General features: G+C 41.4%; 1 protein-coding gene across 3 annotated transcripts in view; it reads right to left on the minus strand.

The window, feature by feature from the left end:
* The window catches only part of PLEKHS1 (pleckstrin homology domain containing S1), a 60,196-nt gene that overhangs the window by 15,438 nt on the left and 17,893 nt on the right, over positions 1-26,865 (minus strand). For 2 of the 3 annotated variants that reach the window (XM_061634385.1, XM_061634386.1), the window contains 10 exons: positions 24,552-24,597; positions 19,394-19,470; positions 19,140-19,246; positions 10,461-10,595; positions 8,339-8,393; positions 6,653-6,757; positions 5,153-5,257; positions 4,513-4,593; positions 3,688-3,788; positions 341-475 (listed from right to left, as the gene is read on the minus strand). In XM_061634385.1, coding sequence (XP_061490369.1) covers positions 341-475; positions 3,688-3,788; positions 4,513-4,593; positions 5,153-5,257; positions 6,653-6,757; positions 8,339-8,393; positions 10,461-10,595; positions 19,140-19,246; positions 19,394-19,470; positions 24,552-24,597 — 947 coding nt within the window. Of the gene's footprint in view, positions 1-340; positions 476-3,687; positions 3,789-4,512; positions 4,594-5,152; positions 5,258-6,652; positions 6,758-8,338; positions 8,394-10,460; positions 10,596-19,139; positions 19,247-19,393; positions 19,471-24,551; positions 24,598-26,047; positions 26,091-26,865 lie in introns of those variants that run through there. The other variant, XM_061634387.1, reaches the window with a different exon arrangement.

Here is a 26,865-nt window from a genome sequence, read left to right on the forward strand (position 1 = left end):
TGTACTCTGAGTAGGGATGGACTGATCTGTCAATTTTGGTTCTCTCAGTTTTTCATTTTTCCAATCTTTAATTCGGCTTTCCACATTTTTGCAGTAATTTGTGATTCTTTTAAAAAAAAATTCTCATGAAAATTCTTCAGCATTTCAGTGCAAATTTCTGTATTTTTGTATATAGGTTTGGCTAATGTACACATTTTTGCAAGCAATTTATCCTAATACAATGCATTTTTGTATCCCTAACTCTAAGACAACACGATACAACCCATATTTTGTAAATGTAAATTATGCAAATGAATCTAATTATTCCTATTCTTCGGAATCAAATCCAAAATATACCTACCTGAGAATAATGGACAACTGAACCACAGACAGAAAGGATGGCTTTGGTGTTTTTTCTAGTTTGAAACTTCTTGGTAGTGGTGTTGGTTTCAATGGCTTGTTCTCCGCCACCAATGGATTCATGCTATGTTCCTGGCTTTTGGAAAGGGTCAGCAATTCATTGTTTGTACATGTAGGTTGAATTTTTGCTTTACTGGCTACTCCTGCAACTCTAATGAATAAATTATATCACCTTTAAAAGGAAATTCATAAGCCACGTCAATAAAAACCTTAGTCCTGGGTAGATGACTGAAGCTGCACAACCAATGCGTGGATGGAGAGGGGGCAGGGGAAAGAGAAACAGGATTGTAGTGGCAAGTCCCGCACTGGTTGACTTGCAAGCATTGACTATACTTTGCGCAGAAAGCCAATGCACATGCAAGTTGTACATGAACAGCCTTTGGTATGGATCCAGAAGGGCAGAGAAATCCTAATCCCGATCTGCCATGTTGGAGGACGTTAGGATTTGGTGTTGGTGTCCCTCCACTGAATTCGGCTGGCTTCTGCCAGTGAGTGGCTACCACCACCACAGAGGTCCTCACTATGCCTACTGAAAACATTGGCAAACAGTACCTATTGCCAGCAGTATCTCCAAAAGTAATAACCAGCATAAACCCCTGAAATTGAGAATTTTGGGGTAGGGAAAGGGCAGAGCTGGCCCAGCCAAAGATCCACTGGATCCTAAGCCACTTCAGCTCCTGGTAATGGGCTTGATTTGGGTCTCTCTGCTCTGCCTTGAGATGGCACAGTGAAAACTTCATTTACATTGCCTCATCTGCCCTAGCTGGCACAAGCAGCAAGGCTTCAGTTGCAGAGGGGCCTCCACTACTCCATTCAACCCTGTTGTTCCTGTCCAGGAGTTAGGATTGCTCCCTTAGTCATGGTTAGAGTAGACCCAATGAAATCAAGTAAATTAAGTTGGTCCTGACTAACTTAGCTCCTAGTGGTTTCAGTAGATCTATCCCTTTGTCATGACATGAGACCCATATTTTGCAAAAGTGCACAGTAAAGGAAGTCTATCCACTTCACAGCTTTTACAAGTGTAGGCTCTGTACCAGAGCTTCTAAAAGTTACTTTTTTGAACTACAGTTCCCATCAGCCCTAGCCAGTATGGCCACTGGATTGGGCTGATGGGAGTTGTAGTTCAAAAAAGTAACGTTTCCAAGCTCTGCTCTGTACATATGATACTATCAAGGCTGGGAGATCAGGGCGGAGCCATCAGGCATGATGCCTGTACTACCTACCCCATCAACATATTGATTGTACACAGTCTGCATAGAATTCTTGTGAGTTTGTTTGTCCTGTAGCTACTCAATGAGGGGAAGGACAATCTGACCTCAGTCACTGCCCAGAAAAGATTTAACAATCCTTAGGAACATCCAGCTCATTCTAGTTTCAGAGGCAGAATTCTTGCTAGAGTGTTTCTAATCTAAATGGCACAAGATGACTCAGCTTATGCTGGTCCAAACCAGTCAGCCATGACAGGACTTGCCATTGCAACTCCACATTGCTTAAAACGGACTAGAGCAGCACTAGAGCAGGCTATTGAGTCCAAATGGGTTGGGTTCCTACAAAATCTTAGGAATCCGCCAAGACATAAGGCACAACTGATGTCTAACAGTGGGGTGTTAAACCAAATCCGAATGGAAAGTTAGACTGAACTACTCTCTCCCCCACTTCCCCAACAAAACAACCCTGGAATAGAACCTTAACCATTATTTGAATCACTGTTGAATTTAAACGGCAATGGAACCCATACAATCCACAATGAATTCAGCTTACTGGTTCAACTAAAAAAAAAGCAGTTTGGTATCTCACTCACTGGCCTGACTGACATGATTCATGGGTATATCAAGCCGATTTCTTGTCTTGAAGGATTTAAATACATTTTGTATTTACCCAGCTTCTGTATTCTGCCCTTTTTCAGGGTTGGGAAGCAGAAGCAGCATTGGCAAAATACCACTCTTTCAGCAGCTGTAGTAGCATACCAAAAGCTGATCCAAATTGAATTTTGTGACTGCTATTGGCATGTACATGACAGCCTTGTCAGAGCTGATGGGGTTGGAAATTGGCACAGACTGGCTAAAAAACACAGTAGTTTATACAGGTTGAGATGCTTCTGAGAAGAGATCCTCAGAAGGTAGAAAATAAGATAAAGCTCAGAGATTGATGAATGGGTACTGATGACGGGTTAGATTAGCGTTCGCCAGCCCAATGCCCTCCAGGTGTTTTGACTTCAACTACCATCCCCATGGTGCAGAGTGGTAAGCGGCGATAACGCAGCCGAAGCTCTGCTCACGGCCAGAGTTCGATTCCAACGGAAGGAGGAAGTCAAATCTCCGGTAAAAGGGGTCGAGGTCCACTCAGCCTTCCATCCATTTGTGGTCGGTAAAATGAGTACCCGGCATACGCTGGGGGGTAAAGAAAGGCTGGGAAAGGAACTGGCAATCCCACCCCATATATATGGTCTGCCTTGTAAACAACGCAAGATGTCACCCTAAGAGTCAGAAACAGCTCGCACTATAAGTGTGGGGACACCTTTACCTTTTCCATTCCCATGGACATGCTGGCTTGGTCTGATAGGAGTTGTAATCTAAAATATCTGAAGGGCACCAGGTTGGTAAAGGTTAGATGATAGCTAAGTGGTGGAAAACAGTGCAGTAAAGAATTCCACAGAGATAGTTGTGTTAGGCTGTTATAGCAGTAAGAACCAAAGGAAGTCCTAGGGCTACTTAAAGACAAACACATTTATTCTGGCATAAACTCTAAAGTGGGGCTGGGGAACCTGTTGCCCTCCAGATGTTATTGGACTCCAACTCCAAATCAACCCCAGCCAGCATGGCCATTCATTCATTCATTTACCGCCCCATAGCCGAAGCTCTCTGGGCAGTTTACAGTAACTGGCCAATGACCAGGAATGATGGGACTTGTAGTCCAATAACATCTAGAGGACCCCATGTTTCCCATTCCTACTCTACAGGCTAGAACCAACCGTTTCAGACGTATGAAAGGTTGTTCACAGTTTTTCTGTCTGTGCCCTGAACTAAAAAGTTCTCAGTACAGTAAAGATGAACTGCTGATGATCTAGCACAGGGATGGGGAACCTTTGGCCCTCCATGTATTGCTGGACTACAACTCCCATCACCCTGTGACCATTGGCTGTGCTGGCTGGGACTAATGGGATTTGGAGTCCAGCAACATCTGGAGGGTCACAGTTTCCCTGGTTTAGCAAAACTTTTGCAAAAGAAATCCAGAAATGACTGCTCCAGATTATTTTAGGAACAAACCACGTCATGCCAGAGTACTTACACGTCTTTCATGGTCATGTATTCTTTATTGTCATCAGCTTTTTCATCATCTGGGTTAGTAGTCTCTTTCGAGGTGCTATATTCATCAAGAATATTATCCAGCTTTGAAAGTAAAAACCATATACAACATATTTCAACATATGCAAATGCACAAAAGATACAAAATCCTGGTTCTATTAAAATTGGTGCTCTCAGTCCTCTTATTGAACCCAATAATATGCACTGGTCCAATCTGTCTCAATAAAACTAGTATCTCACTAAAGAAAAATGAGATAACTCTTACTACTTTATACTAATGAAAGGCTCAATTTCACCAAAATGCATGCATTTAATTTCTGTAGAAATCCTGAGCACTGGAGCAACTGAAACTCTTGGAGTAGACAGTGGGTTGATTTAGAGGCAACGAAGAGAGGATTGGTTTAGATTAGAGGCAAAAGACCCTAATCAGTCATGAAATATTTGGTAGCTTTAGGAAAGTCTCTAACCCACAGGTGAGTCTCTACCACACAGGCCACTGATTTTTTGCACACTGACATTCCCAAGTAAATCCCCAGTGGCTCCAATTACAAATGATCTCAGGTACAAGAGCTGAGAAAGACCTCTGCATGAGACTCTTGAAAGTTGCTGCTAGAATTCATAGTACTGGACTATGTGAACTAATATTCTGACTCAATATGATACAGGTTTAAATGGTGGTGTGAGACTAAACCAAGATAAAACAAATCTATACCCAATATAAAGGATTGTAAAGGATTCTGCACATTAAAAAGTGATATAAACATTAAATCATCGTATAGAACAGAGAAAGTTGTGCTGTCTAGGTTACCTGGGCTAGAATATTGCTTGGAGATGCATAGTATTCTTCTATTTTAGACTTTTCTTTTGACTGTTGATTTGTCAGGCATCTCTGAAATAAAAGTACAAATATTTTTATAGTGTCATTATTCTTTGCTCATCATGCTCTGAGAAGGGTCAAAATGGATAAGGTGCAAAAGCCCCAGCAACAATACCTGCTCCCCCAGAAGAAGATCAGAAGTGAAACCATTAGGAGGGACATAACAAGGTTGAGATGTGTCATAATAACCTGCAGTCACAAGGGCTATGCATACATTTAATAAGCTGTGTAAAGTCAATGTGTGGTGGAATTATAAGATAAATTGCATGTTACCAGACACATGGACATAAGATGCTAGGCACAATTTTGCTATGGAGATATTGTAGCAAATGTGTGGAAGCCCAGGATGAGGTGAGGCAAATGTGTGTGAAAAGAAAGGTTCAGAAAAAGAAGAAATGACATGATTGCATTTCACTAAAAACAAGGTCACTAGTAATAGCAAATCAAATTTTGGGGAAACTAACTGAGCCACGATTCATGCAACTTTCTCTATTATACAATGTATGCAAGTGATGCAGTGGTTGTTTCAAATTATCCAGACAGTTTATCCAGTCCCACTTTCTATACTCACTAGGCGTACTATTGCTGGTGACTCATAAACAGGGATTTCTTTGGCGGTTTCCTGCAGAGTAGGATCTGAAGATGGCCTCTTCTTCACTGTAGATGCTCCTATATCCTGCAGCCCAACAAATTACAACAGAACAAAATTAAGCATATCTTTATTTCAGGGTGATACATTAAAAGTGCTCACTGGAAATTAGCCGTGCTCTTTCTGCTGAAGGAGCACTCTTAAGCAAAACGTGGTACTTGAGTTGTAGTTTAGCTTTAAAACTGTTACACATGTGGAGGAGATGGAACAGTATTTTCATTTTTGTAGGGCTCCTCCAGACAACCTTATTTATTGAGCAGTCATGCTGATTTGTTTGCACAAAGCTTACACATTAGTTACATTCTATCCGGTCTGTATTGTATTGTATTGTGCATTCATTCTGATGTGTTTGAGGTGAAGGTATATAAGAATGAGCATTAATTCTGGATTAATCTGATTTTTTTGCTTGGTGTTCATATGCCTTCCCATTAATAATTCATTCATCCCACACTTTTCAATGCATCTCTTCCTCACTTTCGTAAGTGCAAAACATCTGCTTCTTTTTTAAAGCAAATTTGTTGTGCTAGGGCAACAGAGCACTTTCAGCTACTTTACTTGCACAAATCTAAAGTCTGTGGTATGCTCTTGAATCCCTTCCAGAAAATACTGACAGTCTGGAGGTGCCCTTAAACAAATCTGTGCCTAAACTGAAGGACAAGACAAAAAGGTGGTGTGTATACTAGTCCTATCCCCAGTGTATCTCCTTGTACAGGCCCTGGATGCTCCACCTCAACCTTCTTACACTGAGCAGGATGGTCTGCAGGAAGTTTCTAAGCACATCTACCCTAATGGAAACTCTGCCGACTGGGCTGGGGGTTCCCATTTGCATGGAGGACTCTAAGCCTTTGCAGTCAAACATGTTTTGAAGCCTTTTTCAGCTCAACATAGGAAAGTTGGGATTGGGCCCGGCATGTGGGAAGATATTGTGAAGACAGCCCTACTTCTCTTTCTGTGAGTTATGGCAATAATGCCTAAATAAGACTAATGAGTCAATGGCACACTTAGGCTGTGTACAGACATATAATTTTATCAGGGAGTCTGCTATGGAAGCAATGTCACCACCTTTTTGGGACACATACAATCATCTCCCATGGATCAAGCTCAGGTGGTGGATGGGATTTGCCCTAAAACTTGTGGAGCATGGCATCTTCTTAAGCATAGGACCTGACTGTATATTCCCTTTAGGATAAACATATCCATTTTGGGGCATTCCATTCATGCAAATATGATGACTGAGGGGGGTTGGGACGTTGGGGAGGAGGAATAGAATGGAGTATCCTAGATGAGGGCATGGCTGTCTGTCTGGCTCCATGAACTTTCCATGCTGCAACATTTTCTTGCAAGGCCCACTTCTACTGTTAATTAACTGGCTCTACAAAGAATCAGACATGAATCATAAAACAGAAAATATATAACACTCACTTCATATTCATTGCAAGGTTGCATGTCCTTCTTCATGATAGCAGCAGCCCCTAATTCATCAAGACAAGCTGGTGAAGATTTTGGCCGACTTCTCATTTCCAGTTTCTGTTTCAAGAAATGAAGCAACAGAGTCATCTTTTGGTAGTTTCACATACTTACAACCTTAACTGTTATAATAAAAAGAAATACTCTATTTGTTGAAATAAAACAAAAGCTTATCCCCTCCCTACCAAGACTGTAAAGGAGACCACCCAACTTCCCATGGGAACGTTCTTCCCTAAGTCTCTTAGGTTTGTGGAGGGCTGATCTCCATTCCAATCATGCTGGGAGAATGAGATAAGCCTTCCCTCTTTCCACACACTTGCCTGCTCCCATGCCTGAAAAAGTAGGTATTTAGCTGCATATTTAGTAAACATTTACATTGGCGCCAAATGTGCAGATGGTTCTCTTCTAGAATGATGGGGTAGATGTGTATTTGTGTGTGTGTTTTAGTTATTCCCACTTAAGGTGTTTTGGCTGACCTTAGCTTTCCTCACAATTTAGGGAAATATGATGATAACTCACACGCACTGTTTGAAAATGGCAATTGATGTTTCATGGCTGAATTTAGTTGCAGAATGAAACAGCAGTTATTTATCGCTCTTAAGTCTTTGCCAGTAAAAATTCTGTATCTGCAAGCTGAATTCTGATAGATTGTGAGTGGGGAATCTGTGGTCTTCCAGATGTTGCTGGACTATAATTCCCATCATCTTTGACCATTGGCCATGCTTGCTGGGGCTGATGGGAGCTGGAGTCCGACAACATTGGGGGGAGGGTGTCACAGGTTCCCCACAGCAATGCTTCCTTGGTGTAGGTAGGCAATCAAGCAAACAAGACCTTCTGCTGACCAAAACTGGCCTAGCAGTGGGTCATCCAATGCCATATTTTATATGGCAATTACGTTATGGATGAACTCTAGCTCAAGCTTTAGACATCTTGTTATTCATTTTAAGGAGGTTAATGAAAAAACCTTGCTCACAGAATATATGCCAGCCTTTCCCAACCAGTGTGCCTCCAGATGTTGTTGGACCACAATTCCCATCTTTCCTGACCATTGGCAATGCTGGCTGAGGCTGATGGGAGTTGTGGTCCAACAACATCTGGAGGCACACTGGCTGGGAAAGGCTGATATATGCAGTTGAAGAAAATTGAATATGTGTGGAAAAAACTGCCCCCGATTTATACTCTTAATAAATTGATTTAAATGATACTGCAATACACACCAGTAACACAAGCATGCAACCTAGATAAACCGAGAGCCCATGTTATGCTTTCTCTCCTTGCTATCACAGTATCTATATCTGTAGGTCTCTCTTGCTATTTGTTTGCAGATAATACTTCTGTAATTACTTTCATCAATGGCAAAGTATGAATTAACATTCTTACAAGTATGTTTTCTAAGAATGTGTGAAAAATGTACATTCCCAAAATGAGCGATGAATCATCCCTAGGGTGGCAATTGCCAAAGAAGGCACAAGTTCATTCCTAAAACTTCCCTCCATGTTGTAAGTTACACTTTAGAAAAAGAAACTGAGTACTAGTACTACAAATGAACACAGTATTTTAATCATGCTAATTGCTGGCATTTATTTATTTATTGCATTTGATAATCAAAATAATAATTAAAGTAGCACAGCATTTGTTTACCTTTGTGTCTCTGCAAGCAGAAAATAGAAAGGTGGCCCATTCCTCAATTTCCTTGCTAGAGTTTGAAATTACATTTTAAGGAGACAGACACAGAAACCAAATTTTAGGAGTGAGGTTGTGGTCTTCTGCAAAGTTTGTCAAGCTTTTTTTCAAAAACCAAAATCAAAACCAAGAGCAGCATCTTCAAGGTACTCAAGAACCTTCAAAGAGATTCCTCTCCCCATATCCCAAGGACATAAAAGCAGGGAAACATTTTTCTGCCCAATGGCTGAATTTTTTTCATGGGAAAACTTCCTAGGGCCACATGCCTGTGGTGAGGCAAAAGTGGACAGGCCATGAATGTGACTCTTACATTTCTACAGTAGGCTACAGCTGAGCTATGCAAAAGCCAGAGTCTTCCACACCTTTTCCACTACTTCTCTCCATCTAGGCAAGCAAGAAGATTTATAACAGTTCAAAAACAGGCAAAAGCACTTGAGCAGGGTATGAAGCAGGGCTAGTGAGGGAGCATGGCCTGGGGAGAGTCTGAGGGCTAGATATACAGGTCTGGAGTTCCGCATTTGGCCCTTGGCCCTAATATTCCTCATCCGTGGCATAAAACAATATTTTTCGGTCTCTCCAGGAAACATTTAAAGCATGGGTGGTTCCAGGTGGTGTTGGACTTTAACTCTTACCAGCCTCAGTCAGCATGGCCAACAGTCAGGCATGATGGGAGTTGATGACCATCAACATATGAAGGGGCAAAGTGTAGCCAGCCCTGGTTTAAAATTCCCTACCCCTTTTCCGTCACCACATAACCAGGCATATGTGTATTCCATGATTATACAAAAATTCACATCCTAAACTAAAGAACCTTAGCTCTTCTCAATACTCACCAATTAAAAATATATTTGACTGTAATCCTAACCCACTTACCTGGGAATTAGCCCCACTGAATTCAATAGGGCTTACTTCTGAGTAAGGCATTTCAATGTTTCTGTCTAGACTGATGACCTGAAGGACAACACTGTTGTGGTAGTTGCAGTGTGTTATTTGAGGTTTGCCCCCCCACCCTATTTTTCTGACCACCAGCCACACACCCTCCCTTTTTCAGTTAGTGGTTGTTAATGGGTGGCTGTAGGTTGGTGGCAGGAAAGGAACCAAGTAAAACGGGCCCCTTCTGCAGCAGGTAAACTGTTGGAGGAAAAGCCAGGCAGAAGCAGAAATGAGGAGAGACATCATTTGCAGCAGGTAGAAGAGGTTAGGACAGCTAACTGAGTTGTCATTGCTTTGAGATCCTTGTATGTGGAGAGGAGGAGTGTTGGCCACATGGCAAGGTTCATTTTGGCAAAGTGGCAGGCTTGCAAAATGTGCAGATGAACTCTGAGCTGGTCTTAAGGAAATTGGCACTTTATTTGTTGTTACAGAAAACACCAAACAAAGGGTATTTGTTTTCTTTGTGGTCAGACTGGTTTTATTTCAGTGTCAAACTGACGGTGTTGAATTCCCGGAAAAATGGGAGGAGAGTTTTCAGTAAAAGTGCCTAACAGAATTTGCATTGTCTCTTTTGTAAGTTGCACTGATTTCCCTCACCCATTATAAACAAGAGAAGAAGATGCCATAAATGTTAGGTATGCTGAATCTATGTCAACCTCTGTCCCAAGAGTCATGTCAAAAGAAGTCATGTCTCAACTAACATTACCTCATTTCCCCTTGTGGTACTGAACTTCCTCTACATCTAGAGCAGCGTTTCTTTAACTATGGGACAGGGATCTCTCAGAAAGGACACACACACACACACACACACACACACACACACACACACACACACACTTTCTTATAAGTGCCTCAATTGGGCCAGAACAGAAGTGCCAAGTAGGGAAGCCGATGTTTATTTTTTAAGCTGCAGTAGAGGCTTAAATATCCTTCACCCCAACCCATCTGCCTTTTCAGACCTATGCCATGAGCTTTATAAGTGGAATCCTTTTCATGAAAAATCTGTGAAGGCTGGGATGATGATTTTATTGACTTGTAGAGGATGTGCTATGATCAAGTTTGAGGACCTTGTATTGTTTTTAAATTGCCATCACAACGACAGGTTTGGAAAGTATACCCATTCCCCTGACAACAATGGTGAACTTACCAATCTGTTCCAATAAGGTAGAAAACCCTATTCTCTGTTCTGATGGTCATCACTTCTGTGGGCTGGCATTTAAACATCTTCTTCACAGCTGTCATTTTCTCAGGGTCACCTATGCCAATTTCTATTTCTGAAGTCCTATTGCATAAATATATGAGAGATGTACAGAGTCTGTGTGGGCCATCCATGTTAAAAGATTTTGCAGGCAATGATCTATCCCTGTAAAATACATTCTTACATACGAAGAGACAGTTTTTTCCCTAAGAAAGTCTGTATTGCATGTAATTTCTTAACAATAGGTTTGTTCTTACAGTATCCAGAATGGGTAAAGCAAATGCAAAAGGAGGACTTGTCTGTCTCAGATCCTTACCCCAGTCCACAAATACACAAACCTGAGACACATGTAATATAACTAAAGTTCATCATGCCTATATATTGCAGCACCACTATCAGGTATGGTTGATTCTCAGGATTCTTTCAAGTACAGATTTTTAGGACTGTGTCAGTTTCAGGAGATGCCAGGAACTGAATCTGCAGTTTTGTGCAAGTCATGAAAAGTATGTGCTCTGTTATTCTGGCTGGCTCTTATAAATTGCTCCAGTAAGGGAGTCAGCCCTGTAGCCAGCCTTCCTTGTTAGGTGGGGCAATCACATTTCTAGGTGGGGCATTTTGGGGGGGAGAGGTGCATAGTGCCAGCCAATCCCTCCCTGCAATAGTGGAGAGGACGTGAGGGCCAGGGAAAGGGGAAAGCAGTGGCCTTCCCCCTCACTCCTCCTCCATCCAGAGAATGTGTTAACTTACATGAATGAAGTTTAATACGTTGAATTGTCCCACCCTTTTTTGGGAGATCCCCAAGAATACCAGACTCAAAAGCTCAACTTGGCCTGTCTCCTTTCACCTGTGGTCTCTCTCTGTGTTCCAATTCTTCATGAACTGAACTACTTTGGTAAAGACAGTGAGCTCCTGAGAATGCATTAAGCATCTCAGTTTTAGATTCCACTTTAAAAACAAACTTGTCCATATATTGCAAGTTTAAGGACAGGCAGAGAGAAAAAAATATTATAGAGTGTGTTTGTTAACTCCCCCTTGAGAACCCCTCCTTCTAGTCTTGTTCCTGGCTTTTAGATTTTCCTTCCTTTTGGACAATCAAGCAATTTTTTTTAACTGGCTGCTATATAAAGGATGAACTAAGCAACTGGAAATAAATTGTGGAAAGAAATTGGCATTTTTTTTAACTGGTTGCTGGGTTGATTTTTCTATCCAGAAACCCAGAAAAGGCCTCATGCTGAGGTGCACATACTGGGAAAATCAGAAATTAGGCCTGAGTTATAGCCTAGGTGTCCAGCAAGCCAGCTAGCTAACTGTAGTGTACACAACAATATTTCTATTCCTCTAGGGCTGTTTTCATCCTTTGCCATCAAGTAACTGAGAAAAAGAAGAAAAAATAGCCACTAGGATTTTGAGTATAGTGAGTGCTTTAAAAGAGTAAAGGGTAGCCATTTTTTCAGATCCCTTTAAGTTATCTCTTTATTTCACCCTTTAGCAATAAGCATCTAATCCTGCTCTACTCATTATAATAACTGCAGAATAAACAAACTCTTACTTCTTACTGCAGGCAAAAAACCATGTTTGTATGTTGCTGGCTGGGTAGACAGCACAACTGAAAATGAAAATGAAATGCAGACCAAAGAAAAGTGGAGTTGACACTAGCCCATAATACAAAGTTCTAATATTTAACTCTTCAAGGGTTGGTTTTTTCAGGATTACTTAAATAATTTATAGGGTGATTGTGATAATGAAAAATCCACAGTCAGTCAGGGAAAGTCTTGAGTGAGCAGACTTTGGGGAGCTCTTCCAAATGAGGCATGTGTTGTGCACTCTTCCTGACTTATTCACTGAATTTTTCAGATGTTCCTATTCTTGCTCCTGTTCTTAAAACAAGCTCTCATTCTTTAAATGGAGGTTGTCATGTCACAAATTAAAAAGATTTCCCCAAAAAATCCTGGTGGGGCAGCACAGTTTTTCAGGGGCAGCACCCCCATTTGCCTCAACCCCAGCTACAGGCTTGCAGGGAGTGGGCAGCAACTATTTTAATTACACTACATAGCAGCCTAATCTCTCATATATGATGATCAGAGAAAAAAGTGAAAAGGCAGAGATCATGACAGAAATAAATTCATTCAGAAATAATGTCAAACCATTTTTCAGTGCTATGCATTCTGCAGTTTTCTTTTCTGATACAGCATATGCACAAAGCTTGCAGATTTAACTATATATATAATAAAGAGAACCACACATGGTTTGCAGTTGACAAATGTAGTACAATAATATATATTTTAAAATAATGCTAAGCCTGTCTCCAAACTTCAAAGAACAGGAAGGTTATCATGGGAATAACGGCATGTCATATAAGGCAAGAAATAATGTATTAAGGTTATGCCTGCACTGACAATTATACCTTCCTCCTCCCTTGCAAGGATCATAATGAAAATTTATGTCACAGTACACCTTAAACTGTCACCAATAATTGTGACTGTTTTGTTAATTTTGTGTTAGGTCCTTTTTTATTCTTTTGTTCTGTGTATGATATTTTGTATTACCCACAGTTGTTCCATATCCACCGTCCCCACACCGCATATAAAATGGAGGCACTCACACTGACACTTCCTTTTGGGGTGCTTTTCCTCCAGTGAAATGTTTATGCTGTTTCAGGTGATACTGCAAGTTATTATGCAGTGCTACTGTGAAGCGCTGGATATTTAGAAGCAGCATGCAATTTTATTTATTTTTTTAGATAAGAACTATATATTATAATAGGAGAAAGCTAATGATTACTTAGACTTCACTAAAGGATGCAGACAGGTGTAAAGGCAAGGAGTATCAGTAAAGAAAGCTCAGACATTGTGGCTCTGATCCAGAAAAAACAACAACACAGCCTAGCTGGGCAGAGCAATCCAACTCAGAGGAAGCTGGCATAAATGGTGCTGGCGCAAGAGAAGCTGGCGTAAAGTTCCACTGCACTCAATTGCCATTTGGAGCCTCTGGGTTGGCTGAATGCTGGGAGCTGCATGCAGGGACCAGAAAGTAAAAGCCTGAAGTCTTGCCTGAATTAGGACCTGTAGGACTGCCCCAAACATGAGTTGGATGTGGCCTACGCCCCCTTGCCCCAACCCCTCCCCTGACACACCCCAGACATACCCCCAGAATGCCCCTTTTTGGGGATTTATGCTTGGCTTCACTTATGCCAGTCTCAGCTGAGCTGGCTAAACCCTGGCTGAACTGGGTTTACAAATTATGGTCAAGAGAAAAGGCTGGGTCCTACAATTACATATATCTCAGGTGTCCAAGACCAGGGAAAAAGGTGTCTTCAACTTACAATGGAAATGACAAAATTAACATGCCAGACACACCTCTGTGGGGAAGGAATTCCATAGCTTAGGGGCTGCAAGAAAGAATGCCTTCTCCCAGGTTGCCACCCCCCAAACTTTGAGGACACTGTCAATATCTGAGATGGTCTATAAGAAAGGAAGAGGTCTTTCAGATATTTGGAGCCTAAGTCATTTAGGGTTTTAAACAGTAATGTGAGCACCTTAAATTGGGCCCTGAAACAAAATGGCAACCAATGCATCTATTTTAAAACAAGTATTATATGAATTCTAAAGGGAACCCCAGCCAGTAATCTAGCTGCTGCATTTTGGACCAGCTAAAGTTTTTGAGTTGTCTTGAAGGGCAGCCCCATGCAGAGTGCATTGCAATAATCCACTCTGGAAGCAGGGTGTTCAGTGGCCAAGTCATCTTGGTCTAAAATGGGCCATAGCTGATGAATCAACCATAGCTGGAAATAGGCACTCCTAGTCACTGAGGCTACCTAAGCCTCCAGTGACAATGTTAGATCAATGAGTACCCCCCAAGGTATGGAGCTGCTCCTTCCAGGGGACTGCAACACCCTCCAGAATAGCCCCACATCTCCCCATCAAATGGACTCAAGAACTTGAAATAGATAATGTCTGTCTTGTCAGGACTCAGCTTCAATTTATTGGGCCATAACACTTTCTCCAAGCACCCGTTTACCACTTCAATTGCCTCTCCTGATTCATATGGAACAGAGAGATGGAGCAAGGTGTCAACTGTATATTGGTGACACCTCATTCCAAATCTCTTGCTATCAGCTCTGAGCAGCTTTGGATAGATGATAAATAGCATGAGGGACAAGATAGAGTCATCCGGGACACCACAGGACAGCTCCCATGGCACTGAACAGTGGTTCCCCATAACTACATTTTGGAATGCCCTTGGAAGTAGTTGTAGAAATTCAGGGCCCACCACCCCCACCTCCCTGAACTGCTCTAGAAGGATAGCATTGTCAATGGTATTGAAAGCCACCAAGAGGTCAAGGAGAATGAGCAATGCCGCACTACATCCATCTGTCTCCCTACAAATGTCATCAGCCAGGATGTCTAAGGTGGTTTCAGTGCAATGACCAGGCCTAACGAGAGATTGAAATGGATCCAGATAATCACTCTCCTCCAAGCCCCATGTAGACTAATGGAATCCACAGGATTCTTGAATGCCCTGGGGAAGTTCCCAGTAGAGAGAGCGGGTGACCCTGTTGAAGCCCTTGTCACTCTGTGGACACGTCGGGCTCTTGACACGGTTGCCCCCGAGCGCCCTCTCTGGCATTGTGGACCCCGGTTTGCACCTTGGTACACCAGTAGCACACCATGCTGAAAGTCGGATAGAGCACAAGTGGCAAAAGACTTGCTGTGAGGCTGATAGGGCACAAGTAAAACATCATAACCGTGCCTACTGTGCGGCAGTGAGGGCAGCAAAGAAGGCCCACTTCTCTGCCACCATTGCATCCTCAAGTAGCCATCCAGCAGAGGTTTTCCACATTGTCAGGGGTCTGTTGACATTAACTCCAGGAAATGGAGTTTTAGACCCTTCAGAGGCCCACTGTGAATTGTTTGCAAGGAACTTTGAGGGTAAAGTTGCTCGCCTCTGAAGCAATCTTGACGCCTCATCCACATCTACTGTAGTTCCCAGTGAGGTGTCCAGGGCAATGTCTGCTGCAACTTCTTGGGAACAGTTTCAGCTGTTGTGACCTGATGACATGGACAAGGCTCTTGCGACGATGCAGCCAGCAACGTGTCTTCTCGACCGTTGCTCTTCTTGGCTTATTAATGCTTGCCAAGGGAGTTTGACCAAGTGGATCCAGGTCAATGCATCCGTGTGGGAGGGAGTGGTTCCAGCTGCCCTGAAAAAGGCGGTGATCCGACGGCTCCTGAGAAAGCCCAACCTGGACCCATTGGTTTGTGACAACTACTGCTTGGTCGCAAATACCCCCTTCTTAGGGAAGGTGATTGACACAGTTGTAGCACAGCAATTGCAAGTATTCTTGGATGAAATCTTGGCCCATCCCAGTCTGGGTTCAGGCCTGGCAATGGGACTGAATTGGCCTTGCTTGCCCTGATGGATGACCTTTTTCTGGAGAAGGACAGGGGGAGTGCGACCCTGTTATTCTTACTTGATCTCTGTGCCGCTTTTGATACCATTGACCATGGTATCCTTCTGAGCCAACTTGGTGAAATGGGTATGGGAGACATTGTTTTACAGTGGTTCCGATCCTATCTCCAGGGTCATTTTCAGAGAATAGCATTGGGTGATTGTCTTTTGGTCCCCTGGCAGTTGTGCTGTGGGGTGCCACAGAGTACCATCTTGTCCCTCATGCTGTTTAACATCTATATGAAGCCCTTGGGAGTGGTCATCATGAAATTTGGGGTGAGGTGTCAGTAGTCCCCAACTCTATTTCTCCGTAACATCTGAATCAAGAGAGGCCATGCACACCCTGGACTGGTGCCTGGACTCAGTGGTGGGCTGGATGAGGGCCAATAAACCGAGTCTGAATCCTAGCAAGATGAAGTCACTGTGAGTTAGTGGTTCCTGAGTTCAGATGATTGGTCAGTTGCCTGCTTTGGATGGGGTTGTACTCCCTCTGAAAGAGCAAGTCTGTAGTCTGGGTGTGCTCCTGGATTCATCTTTTTCTGTAGAGGCTCAGGTGATCTCAGTGGCTAGGAGTGCCTTTTACCAACGTCAGCTGGTAAGACAGCTATGACTGTTTCTGGACCAGGATAGCCTGACCACTGTTGTCCATGCACTGGTAACCCCCAGACTGGATTACTCTAATGCACTCTATGTGGGGCTACCCTTGAGGTTGGCCCGGAAGCTGCAGCTGGTGCAAAATGAGGTGGTAAGACTACTCACTGGGGCAGGGTATCGCCAACAATAGGGCTTGACGGGAACTGCATTGCTAATTCCTAATTCCTCCATTTTTAAACTGGTTTTTTGATTCTCATTTAGCTATAAATATGAATGGTTTTAATATTGGAATTAGTTTAATTTTATTTTAATCTAGACTCTGTATGTTTTAATTATATGTGTTTTTTATCTGAAAGCCGCCACGCGTTCCAGTTTTGTTAGGATGGTGGGGTATAAATAAAGACAACAACAACAACAACAACATGTCACCCCACTACTGAAAGAATTGCACTGGCTACCTATTAGCTACTGGGCTAGGTTCAAGATTCTAGTTTTGGTGTACAAAGCCCTATACAGCTTGGGACCAGGATACCTGAAAGATTGCCTTACCCCTTATATACCCAGCCGATCACTGTGCTCTGCAGGTGAGGGCCTTTTGCAAAAGGTCCGTTCTGCACAACATTGGAAATGGACTTTTAGTGTAGTGGCATCTACGCTTTGGAATTCCTGACCCTTAAATATTAGACAGATGCCATCTCTATTATGTTCTCAGTGCCTACTGAAGAGCTTCCTCTTTTAACAAGCCTTTTAAGTTGAGACCTTATCTCAGTTTGTGTTGGAACTGCTTTCTAATACGTTTGTAAACCTTTCTTTTTCTTTTTTTAAAAAAGATGTTTTTAAAGCTTTTTTAAAAAAATGTTTTTAAAGATGTTTTGTTTTATTATATGTTAAAGTCTATTTTTAGGTGTTTTACAGTGTTTTTAGTGCTTTTGTTTGCCGCCCTGGGCTCCTACTGGGAGGAAGGGCGGGATATAAATCTAATAATAAATAAAAAAATAAAAGCATGCCTGAAGGTGCACTGCCACCACTCTCATGAACACCTTGCCCAAAAAGGGATATTTGCCACTAAGTGAGAGTTGTTTAACACTTCTTGGTCCAGGGAAGACTTCTTAAGAAGAATGAACACCACTTCCTCCTTCAAAGTGGATGGTACCTCCTTCTCCTTCTTCCTTCTCCAACGAAGTAATAACCACTCCAAGAAGCCAAGATGGACAGGGGTCAAGGGGACAGGTGGTGGGCTGCACTTCAAGCAGTTTGTTCATTATCTTTAGGCTGCAATAATCAAAACTGATCCAGCACAGATGGAACAGACAATGTTCTGGATGCCTCCATTGGACTTGCTCTAACTGTGGCATCCAACTCTGTCTGAATCTGAGTGATTTCATTCCTAAAGTGCCTGGCAAAATAGTTACAGCAGGCTGCCAAAGGTGTCAGAGCAACAATCTTAGCCCAATCACACAAAAAAGTTCTAGCTGGACGGCTACTTAAAGACACAATGGTAGCAGAAAACCACCACCACCGCCACTTGGCAGGTATGGTAATGCGATGTCTGCCATGTTCATTCAGGTTCAGTTTGAGATTTACGTAACCTACAGTCTTGTGGTTGACACTCCTATTTCATCACATGCAGATCACTAAACCACCAAGGAAACCTATGTGCTCTACAGTGACTGCGAGGGCACTCAGGAGCGATGATGTCAACAGCTCTACACATTCCAGTCTTGACAGAAGCACCAGCCAGAAAATCTCCCAGATCATTCAGGAATCCATCAGATTCTAGAATTTTCTGTGGGTGGACCCAGGGCTGTGGAGTCAGTACGTCAAACCTTCGACTCCAACTCCTCTATTTTTCTACTGTCCGACTCCAACTCCTTCATAAATGGCAAATGTATATTATTTATTTATTTATTTATTTATTTTATTATTTGATTTATATCCCGCCCTTCCTCCCAACAGGAGCCCAGGGCAGCAAACAAATGCTAAACACCATAAAAAGACCTTAAAATACATTACAACAAACAAACAAAAAATTATTAATCTTATTTTGAAGCCTGAGTTGGTACATTGCTACCGACTCCGACTCCACCCAAAATTGCTTCCGACTCCTACTCCACGACTCTGACTCCACAGCCCTGGGTGGTCCATTTAAATGGGTCTCCATCCCTGCAGCATGAAGTGGCTGCATTCAACCCAAACCTCACTAGGGAGGTTTGCCTGACACCTTGATCTTGGGCATGCTTACATAATAATAAGTAACACTGTGTTTTTTAGTTTGTATACATCTGGGGTAATTCTCACACATTAAACACACTTTACATGGAATTCTGATCCAATCAAGATTTCCCCTAGCATAGAGGACCTCTGCATGCATATATCACTACGTGTGTGGGGCCCCTTGACAGAGATGGATGTATGGCGCAAGGGGGAGTGATCTTCACACGAGGTAGTTTGTGTTTATATCCTATTCCTCAATACATTTGGGGAAAAAAACTTGGAACAGAACTTTTTGTTGGTATCAGGAACTTTGTATTTAAGTTAGTTAGTCACTGTTAAAAGAAACTCTGGTAGACGTGATCAGATACTTACTCACTGATTTCAATAAGGCCTTTTAACTGGTGACCTTTAAGATACTTCAGGACATAATCATTTCTATTAAACTTGGAAAGGATAAAATATCTCCTTTTCCAGGAAGTCTGTTGGAAAAAAGATAAAAGACAGTGAAATTAGAAACAACACATAATGATTCTGAGTATTATTGTTTAATAATAATAATAATAATAGTAATAATAATAATAATAATAATAGCAGCAGCAGAATGGCTATCATGGTACCAACTGTACCTGATTGGTGAAAAGATGGGGTGGTGGGGATTTGATGAAGAAACCATGCTTATAGACATCTTCATAGTTATACCTTCCTGATAAAAAGAAATCAGTAAGAAACCTTCCATTTTGAAGATGGAGCTACCTCCACAGGAAACAAAATGTAAAAGGTTAGGGTTTCTGTACCTCTTAGCCACAACACACAGTCAAATAAAAGAGGGAAGCAAAATCTAAAGCTACAAAGTATATTGATATACAGGTACTTGAAATAAACTATTAATTTCTTTTTATGACTGGTCTAGTCTGAGAGCATATTGGATTTTATTTATTTATAAAAGTATTTATATACTACCTACTAAAATAAAATATCAGAACAGTGCACAACAATATACACAAATAGTATAAAACAAAATACTATAAAACAATATAAAACAACAACAAAATTGACTGGCTCATTTACAAAAGGAAATTCAACAACTGAATGGGCTTTTTATGTTGGCATAAAAAATCTTCAAGAGACATTTGAAGGTTAGTAGCAAGGATGTTTGCCAAATCTCTGCTGGAAAGAATAGTATTTCACACCCTGGGACCAGTGACACTAAATGCCCAACTTCTAGTTGAGGTCACTCAGATTCATTTTGTGTCATTTGTATTTTCGAAACGTGACAATATGGCTACTGAGTGGTAGATAGATTGTGTGTGTGTGTGTGGGGGTCATTCTTGATTTGCTCTGTGACTGCCCTGCCCACTCTCTGATCTCCATCATGCTATGCATGTATGGCAAAACATTGCCTAAAATCTATCCCAGGTTGACCCAAGTCTGAAGAGTATAGAAATAGATCTGGTGTCCAATTCACCTCAACTTGGGAGTAGATAAAATGTAGTTGAATTTATATGTGAATAGTGGGAGTGTTATGTTTCCAGGGGTAATCGATTGAGTGGTCATACCTTTTAACAAGAAAAAGAAACACTACTGCAGATATCACAGCCAAAACTGAAAATAGTTTCAAGCATGGAGTAGGCAAACTGACATCTGACCCTTTCCCCCCCCCAATCTATCCTTCTATAGAGTATCATAGTTATGTTGCATGCACAGATACTTGCATGTGCATCTTTCATTTTCCTAAGCTTACAAAAGGCTCCGCACAACACCACAAAGGTTTGGATATACTGTATCAGGAATAGGAATCTGTTGCTTTCCAGATTTTGTTGAACTCCATCAGTCCCAGCCAGCATGGCCAAAGGTCAGGGATGATGGAATCCAGCAACATCTGGAGGGCCATAGATTTCCCAACCCTGGTTTATGTCCTGCTTGACAGTGAGGAATATGAAAATAGTCATTGGCCAGCCATATGCCTATGGAAAGCTTGCAAGCAAGGCCTGAGTGCAAAGGTGCTCTCCTCATTTGCGATTCTCAGCAACTGGTATTCAGATGCATATACTTCTGACAATGGAGTGAAAATCCAATTCAAAAATTAATAAAAATAAGAATATAGACTAAAAGATTTATCTGAATGTTGACTGAATGTTTAGAGGAAGGTCCCTTTGCTCATACAAATTGTAGCTATTGAACCACCAGGCACCACCCAAGATGAAATTGCTAAATGATGTAAAGAAAGCAGGACAGCCTTTATGGATGCTTCTGCTGGAAAACCCAAATCAATATTTGAAGAATGTCACCAAGCAGAAATGAAAGGTTGTGCACAGAGCATAATGAATCAGAAGCAGGGCTTATTCATCTCAGCCTGGTCTCATTCCTAAGACATGTGCAGCAATGACATAGTACATCCGCAGCGTGCATTTTCTACAGCACTGAGTAGAAGTCTTTCCCCCATGAACCTAGGATGATTAGAGGGCAGGGCTTTAGATGCAAATATCTCAGTTCCAAGTGTGCATAGCCAAGCTGCCAACATGGTGAAGAGAAGATCATTTATATAACTGTATGCTAATTTTGATCATTACAACATTACAGTACTTGGCTTGAGTGAATTTAAAATTCAATCAGGCAACTACAAAATACTTTATGCAGGAAATGAGAAATTAAGAAGAAATGGGGTTGCTTTAATAGTGAGAAATGATGTACCAAAAACAATTAGGAGCTATAACGCAAGGTCTGAGCAAGTGATATCAATGAGATTAAATGGGAACCTATTAACATAACTACCAAGTCTATGCTCCAAGGGCAAACACAGAAGAAGAACTGGAGAGATTTTATGCAGAAGTACAGGAAGAAATTGAGCACACACCAAAACAAGATGTTCTGATAATCATGGGGACAGGAATGCAAAAGTAGGGAACAGAGAAGAACAGAAATTGTGGGAAAATGGGGCTTAGGAGATAGAAATGGAGCAGGAGAAAGACTTATTGAATTCTGTGAAGCCAATAATTTGTTTCTTTTTTGAGCAACCGAAAAGAAAACTGTACACATGGACATCAGCAAATGGTCAATATAGGAATCAAATTGATTATATAATTGGTAGCAGAAGATGGAGAAGTTTCATACTTTCTGCAAAAACAAGTCCAGGAGCAGACTGTGGTACTGATCATCAACTGGTAATATTGAAAATCAGAGTATTCCAAAAGATTAGAGAAATTAAGGGAAATTTAAACCAAGAGTAGGGATGTTGAATAATCAACAGGGGAACACACGGACTGACTGAGATAAAATAAAAGTAAGATGGAAGCAATACACTAAAGAACTATATAAAAGTGATGCCAGGATGACAGTTTCATTCACAGAAGAACCGTACGAAGAAGAACCAGAAATTTTAGAATGTGAGGTGGAAACTGCTCTGAAAATACTTGGAAGAAACAAATCACCAGGAACAGATGGCATACTAGTAGAGTTGCTACAAGTTACTGAGACTGAATCTGTCCAAAGTTGACTGTGTAGATCATGAAAAACTATGGAATGCTTTAAAAGAAATGGGGGTGCCACAGCATCTGATTGTTCTGATGAGCAACCTATACTCTGGACAAGAGGCTACTATAAGGACAGAATATGGAGCAACCAATTGGTTCCCCATCGGGAAGGGTGTGAGACAGGGGCGTATTTTATCACCCTATTTATTTATTATTTGATTTATATCCTGCCCTTCCTCCCAGCAGGAGCCCAGGGCGGCAAACAGAAATGCTAAAAACACTTTAAAACATCGTAAAAATACCTTAAAATACATTAAAAACATTTTTAAAAAGCTTTAAAAACATCTTTTAAAAGGGGGGGGTTAAAAACATATTATTAAAAAATATTAAAAGCAATTCTAACTGGGATAGGTCTCAACTTAAAAGGCTTGTTGAAAGAGGAAAGTCTTCAAAAGGCACCAAAAAGATAGCAGAGATGGCACTTGCTTAATATTTAAGGGGAGGGAATTCTACAGGGTAGGTGCCGCCACACTAAAGGTCCATTTCCAATATTGTGCAGAATGAACCTCCTGACAAGATGGTATCTGCAGGAGGCCCTCACCTGCAGAGCACAGTGATCGACTGGGTATATAAGGGGTAAGACGGTCTTTCAGGTATCCTGGTCCCGAGCTGTATAGGGCTTTGTACACCAAAGCTAGAACCTTGAACTTGGCCCGGTAGCTAATGGGCAGCCAGTTTGTTTAATCCATATGCAGTACATATCATACTGAAAACGGGATTGGACCAAGATGAAGGAGGTGTGAAAATTGGAGGGAGAAATACCAATAATTTAAGATATGCAGATGATACCATACTACTAGCAGAAACCAGTAATGATTTGAAACGAATGCTGATGAAAGTTAGAGAGAAAAGCACAAAAGCAGGACTATAGCTGAATATCAAGAAGACTAAAGTAATGACAACAGAAGATTTATGTAACTTTAAAGTTGACAATGAGGACATTGAACTTGTCAAGGATTATCAATACCTCGGCACAGTGATTAACCAAAATGGAGACAATAGTCAAGAAATTAGAAGAAAGCTAGGACTGGAGAGGGCAGCTATGAGAGAACTAGAAAAGGTTTTCAAATGCAAAGATGTATCACTGAACACTAAAGTCAGGATCATCCAGACCATGGTATTCCCGGTCTCTATGTATGGATGTGAAAGTTGGACAGTGAAAAAAGCAGATAAGAGAAAAATCAACTCATTTTAAATGTGGTGTTGGAGGAGAGCTTTGCTCATACCATGGACCACAAAAAAGACCAATAATTGAGTGTTAGAACACATTAAACCAGAACTATCACTAGAAGCTAAAATGAAGATGTGACTCACTAGAAAAGACCATAATGCTGGGAAAAACAGAAGGGGGTAGAAAAAGAGGAAGGCCAAACAAGAGATGGATTGATTCCATATAGGAAACAACTGTCATGGCCCCTTCGGAGGACTCATCAGATGAGGATGACTCAGGAGTAACAGCAGCAGACCCAGAAGAAGAAACGGAGGAAACTCCTGATAACCCAGCTCCTTCTCCCCCTCAGCTGCAGAGCGCCCCAGACACAGCTGAAGCCCTTCAGCCAGATGCAGACAGTGAACAGGATACTCCCCCTTCATCTGCAGAATGTAGACAACAGAAGGTCAGGCAGAAGAGGGGCAGGCCTGTCCACTTAAGACCAAAACGCTGATGGCTCACACCTGCTGACAAACCTGCTCCTTAAAAGACAAACCTTGGGTTCAGCTTGTTGCTGACTACAATGTCAGGTGTGGCTTTGTGTGTTTCCAGATTCCCTGAACCTCATCTCGGACTGACCCCTTAGCAATTGCACCCAGACCTCTACTGACTTCGCTTCTGGACTTCTGGCTTGGCATGTAAGCTTGGAAAGGGCCTTGCCTTTTTCATGCTTCATCCTTGTTAGCCTGGCAGATTTACGACCAAGCTGCCAGCTAAGGACTTTCCCGCCCTAGTAAATACCCAGGAATTTCCAGCCCCGCCTGCACTGCTGTCTCAGTGCAGAGCTGACAACAACAGACCTGAACTTACAAGATCTGAACAGGGTAGTTTATAACAGATGTTACTGGAGGTTACTGATTCATAGGGTCATCATTAGTCAAAATCGACTTGAAGGCACATAACAACAAACAACAATTTTTATCACAAGCACATACTGGTTGCATTATTTATTTACTGTACGTTGAGAAATAGCATACATGAACATTGCTAAGGAAACAGGTATGGTGCACTATCTGGAAAAACTCATGAGAGTCAGTGTTATACCTATGCTGATGCTTCGTGGAGAATCCATTTTGACTGCAAGTTCAATCTAGTAAATAAACAAAGAGTGAGGGTCAAAGACTGATTTAACTCATGCTTTATATATATGCTGTCCCAATGTACCACCATCATAATCTAGGACTTTTGTATAAGCCACACCTTGCCTTTTCAGTAAGTGATCACAGATGCTTTCATATTAAATATACAGACTATTATGGAACACTGAAGGCTTTTTAAAAATTATTTTCTTTTCTTTTTTTATTCTTCTGTTTTGAGATATATAAACAGAAACTGTAACCAAGCAACAGTTTATAATGAATATTATTTATCAGTACTTATTAACTAGGTTAGCCAAATATTAACATAGACGTAGACTGTGACCATGTGCCAAAAAACAACAAAAAACCCCAATTTATCATTCTTCCCCAAAGACGCAATTAATAAAACTGTAAGAACAGCAATAAATGTTTGCACAATACAATAAAACTGAGTTAATATATCAGGAACTTGTTCTATACAGTATAATGAAATGCAACAAAAAATCCATAAAGCATTAGATTAGATCAAGTATATTGGAAACAGATTTTTATTTTAGAAAGGAAGGGAAGGATATGCTGCTTACAAGAATTGCTCCTTCTTCCCACCAGTGAAAATCCAAAAATTAAAAACAATGGCATTTCCCAAAACATAGCTTTTTTTTTAAAGCTGATTCCCCCCCCCCCCCAAGTATGGTTTGGGTGCTGAATTTTGAATATTTTGGCAAGGGACTGGTTTTGTATAAAGGAAGCAAGCATGGACTGAAGTAAGACAGGCCTACAGAAAAGAGACAGGAAATGAAGCAGGATCCAGAACTTGGCCCTTAATTTTGGGAAGTCCTGCCCAACTCCTGTTTCTGAGCCTTTGGCGCACACCGTATGTATAATTCAGAGTTCTAGGCATGGTCTGATGTCCCTGTGGTGCTCCTGCACAAATAGAATTCCGCATTCATTTTTGTGGAAGTGGTAGTTTTGTGAATGCATCCATTTATACCTTGGAGCTGCCTTCCTCCTTTGTAGCAAAAGGGAAAGATGTGTGTATATAGATGAGCTCTGAGTGCTCATTGGAATTCCAATTCACATGAGGAACTGCTGAGAGGAATGTCAGTTTCACACCTGTGCAACCTTCAGAATGAAATAAACGCACATAGGCAGCTCATACATCTATATTACAATCCAAATGATACGGTGTGCACAAAGATTCCTTTATTTGTTTATAAACATTCTTATCAATCATTTGATTGTGTTGGTAACGTGTTCTTTATTTTATGATGTTATAATTTTATGTTTCATCGATATTATTGTATTAGCTGGTCATTTACAAATATTCTTACAAATAAAATAAAAAAGCTCATAAGAGCCGAACTAGATATGATAGTAGTCCTCGTTAGGCATTTGAGTTGAATGTGTCTGGTCTAAAAGTGAGAAGACAGCAAGAATGTATGCTATATACACAAATTCTACCCCAGCTTCCTCATCTGCACTGGCTCCACTTCAGACTTCTCCAGGTTGAGAAAATTCTAATGGGAGATTCAAAGGCCCCACCTGCACAATATATTTAAAGTGGTATCATACCACTTTAAACAGCCATAGCTTCCAGGGAACTGTCGTTTGTTAAGGGTGCTGAGAGTTGTTAGGAGACCTCTATTTCCCTCACAGAGTTGCCTGGGAACAGGGATTGACTGTAAAACTACTCTGGAAATTGTAGCTCTGTGATAGATAAAATAAAGTTCCCAGGATTCTTTGGGGGAAGCAATGCGTTTTAAACATATGTTATATACATAACTTTAGACTTCACCTTCAGATTGTTGTTCACAACACCGGTCCGAAAAGGAGCCGATACGCAGTGTGCTCTTCTTCTTTATAAGCCTGCATGTGTTACTTCAAATGAGTGTATAACCAGAGCTTGGAAGTACAGTAGGGCCCCGCTTTACAGAGCTTCGCTTTACAGCTCTTCGCTAATATAGCAGTCTCAGTTAGACGCAATTAGACTAAAGCCCCACTCGTACGGCGCTTGTTCCGCTTTTACAGTGGTTTTCGAGCATCACGCGCCATTCTATTCAATGGGTTCCACTTTACAGTGGTTTTCGCTTTACAGCGGGGATCTGGAACGTAACCTGCCATATGAGTGGGGCCCTACGGTAACTCATTACAAATAACGAGTTACTTGTAATTTATTACTTTTTTGAGTAACAAGTGGGTAACTTGGTTACATTTTGCTGGTAATAGAATGAGTAGTAACTTCATTACTTTTGAGCTGTAAGTTTAACGTTTCCAGCATT

Source organism: Rhineura floridana, chromosome 7, assembly GCF_030035675.1.
Source record: "Rhineura floridana isolate rRhiFlo1 chromosome 7, rRhiFlo1.hap2, whole genome shotgun sequence".
Lineage (NCBI taxonomy): Eukaryota > Metazoa > Chordata > Lepidosauria > Squamata > Rhineuridae > Rhineura > Rhineura floridana.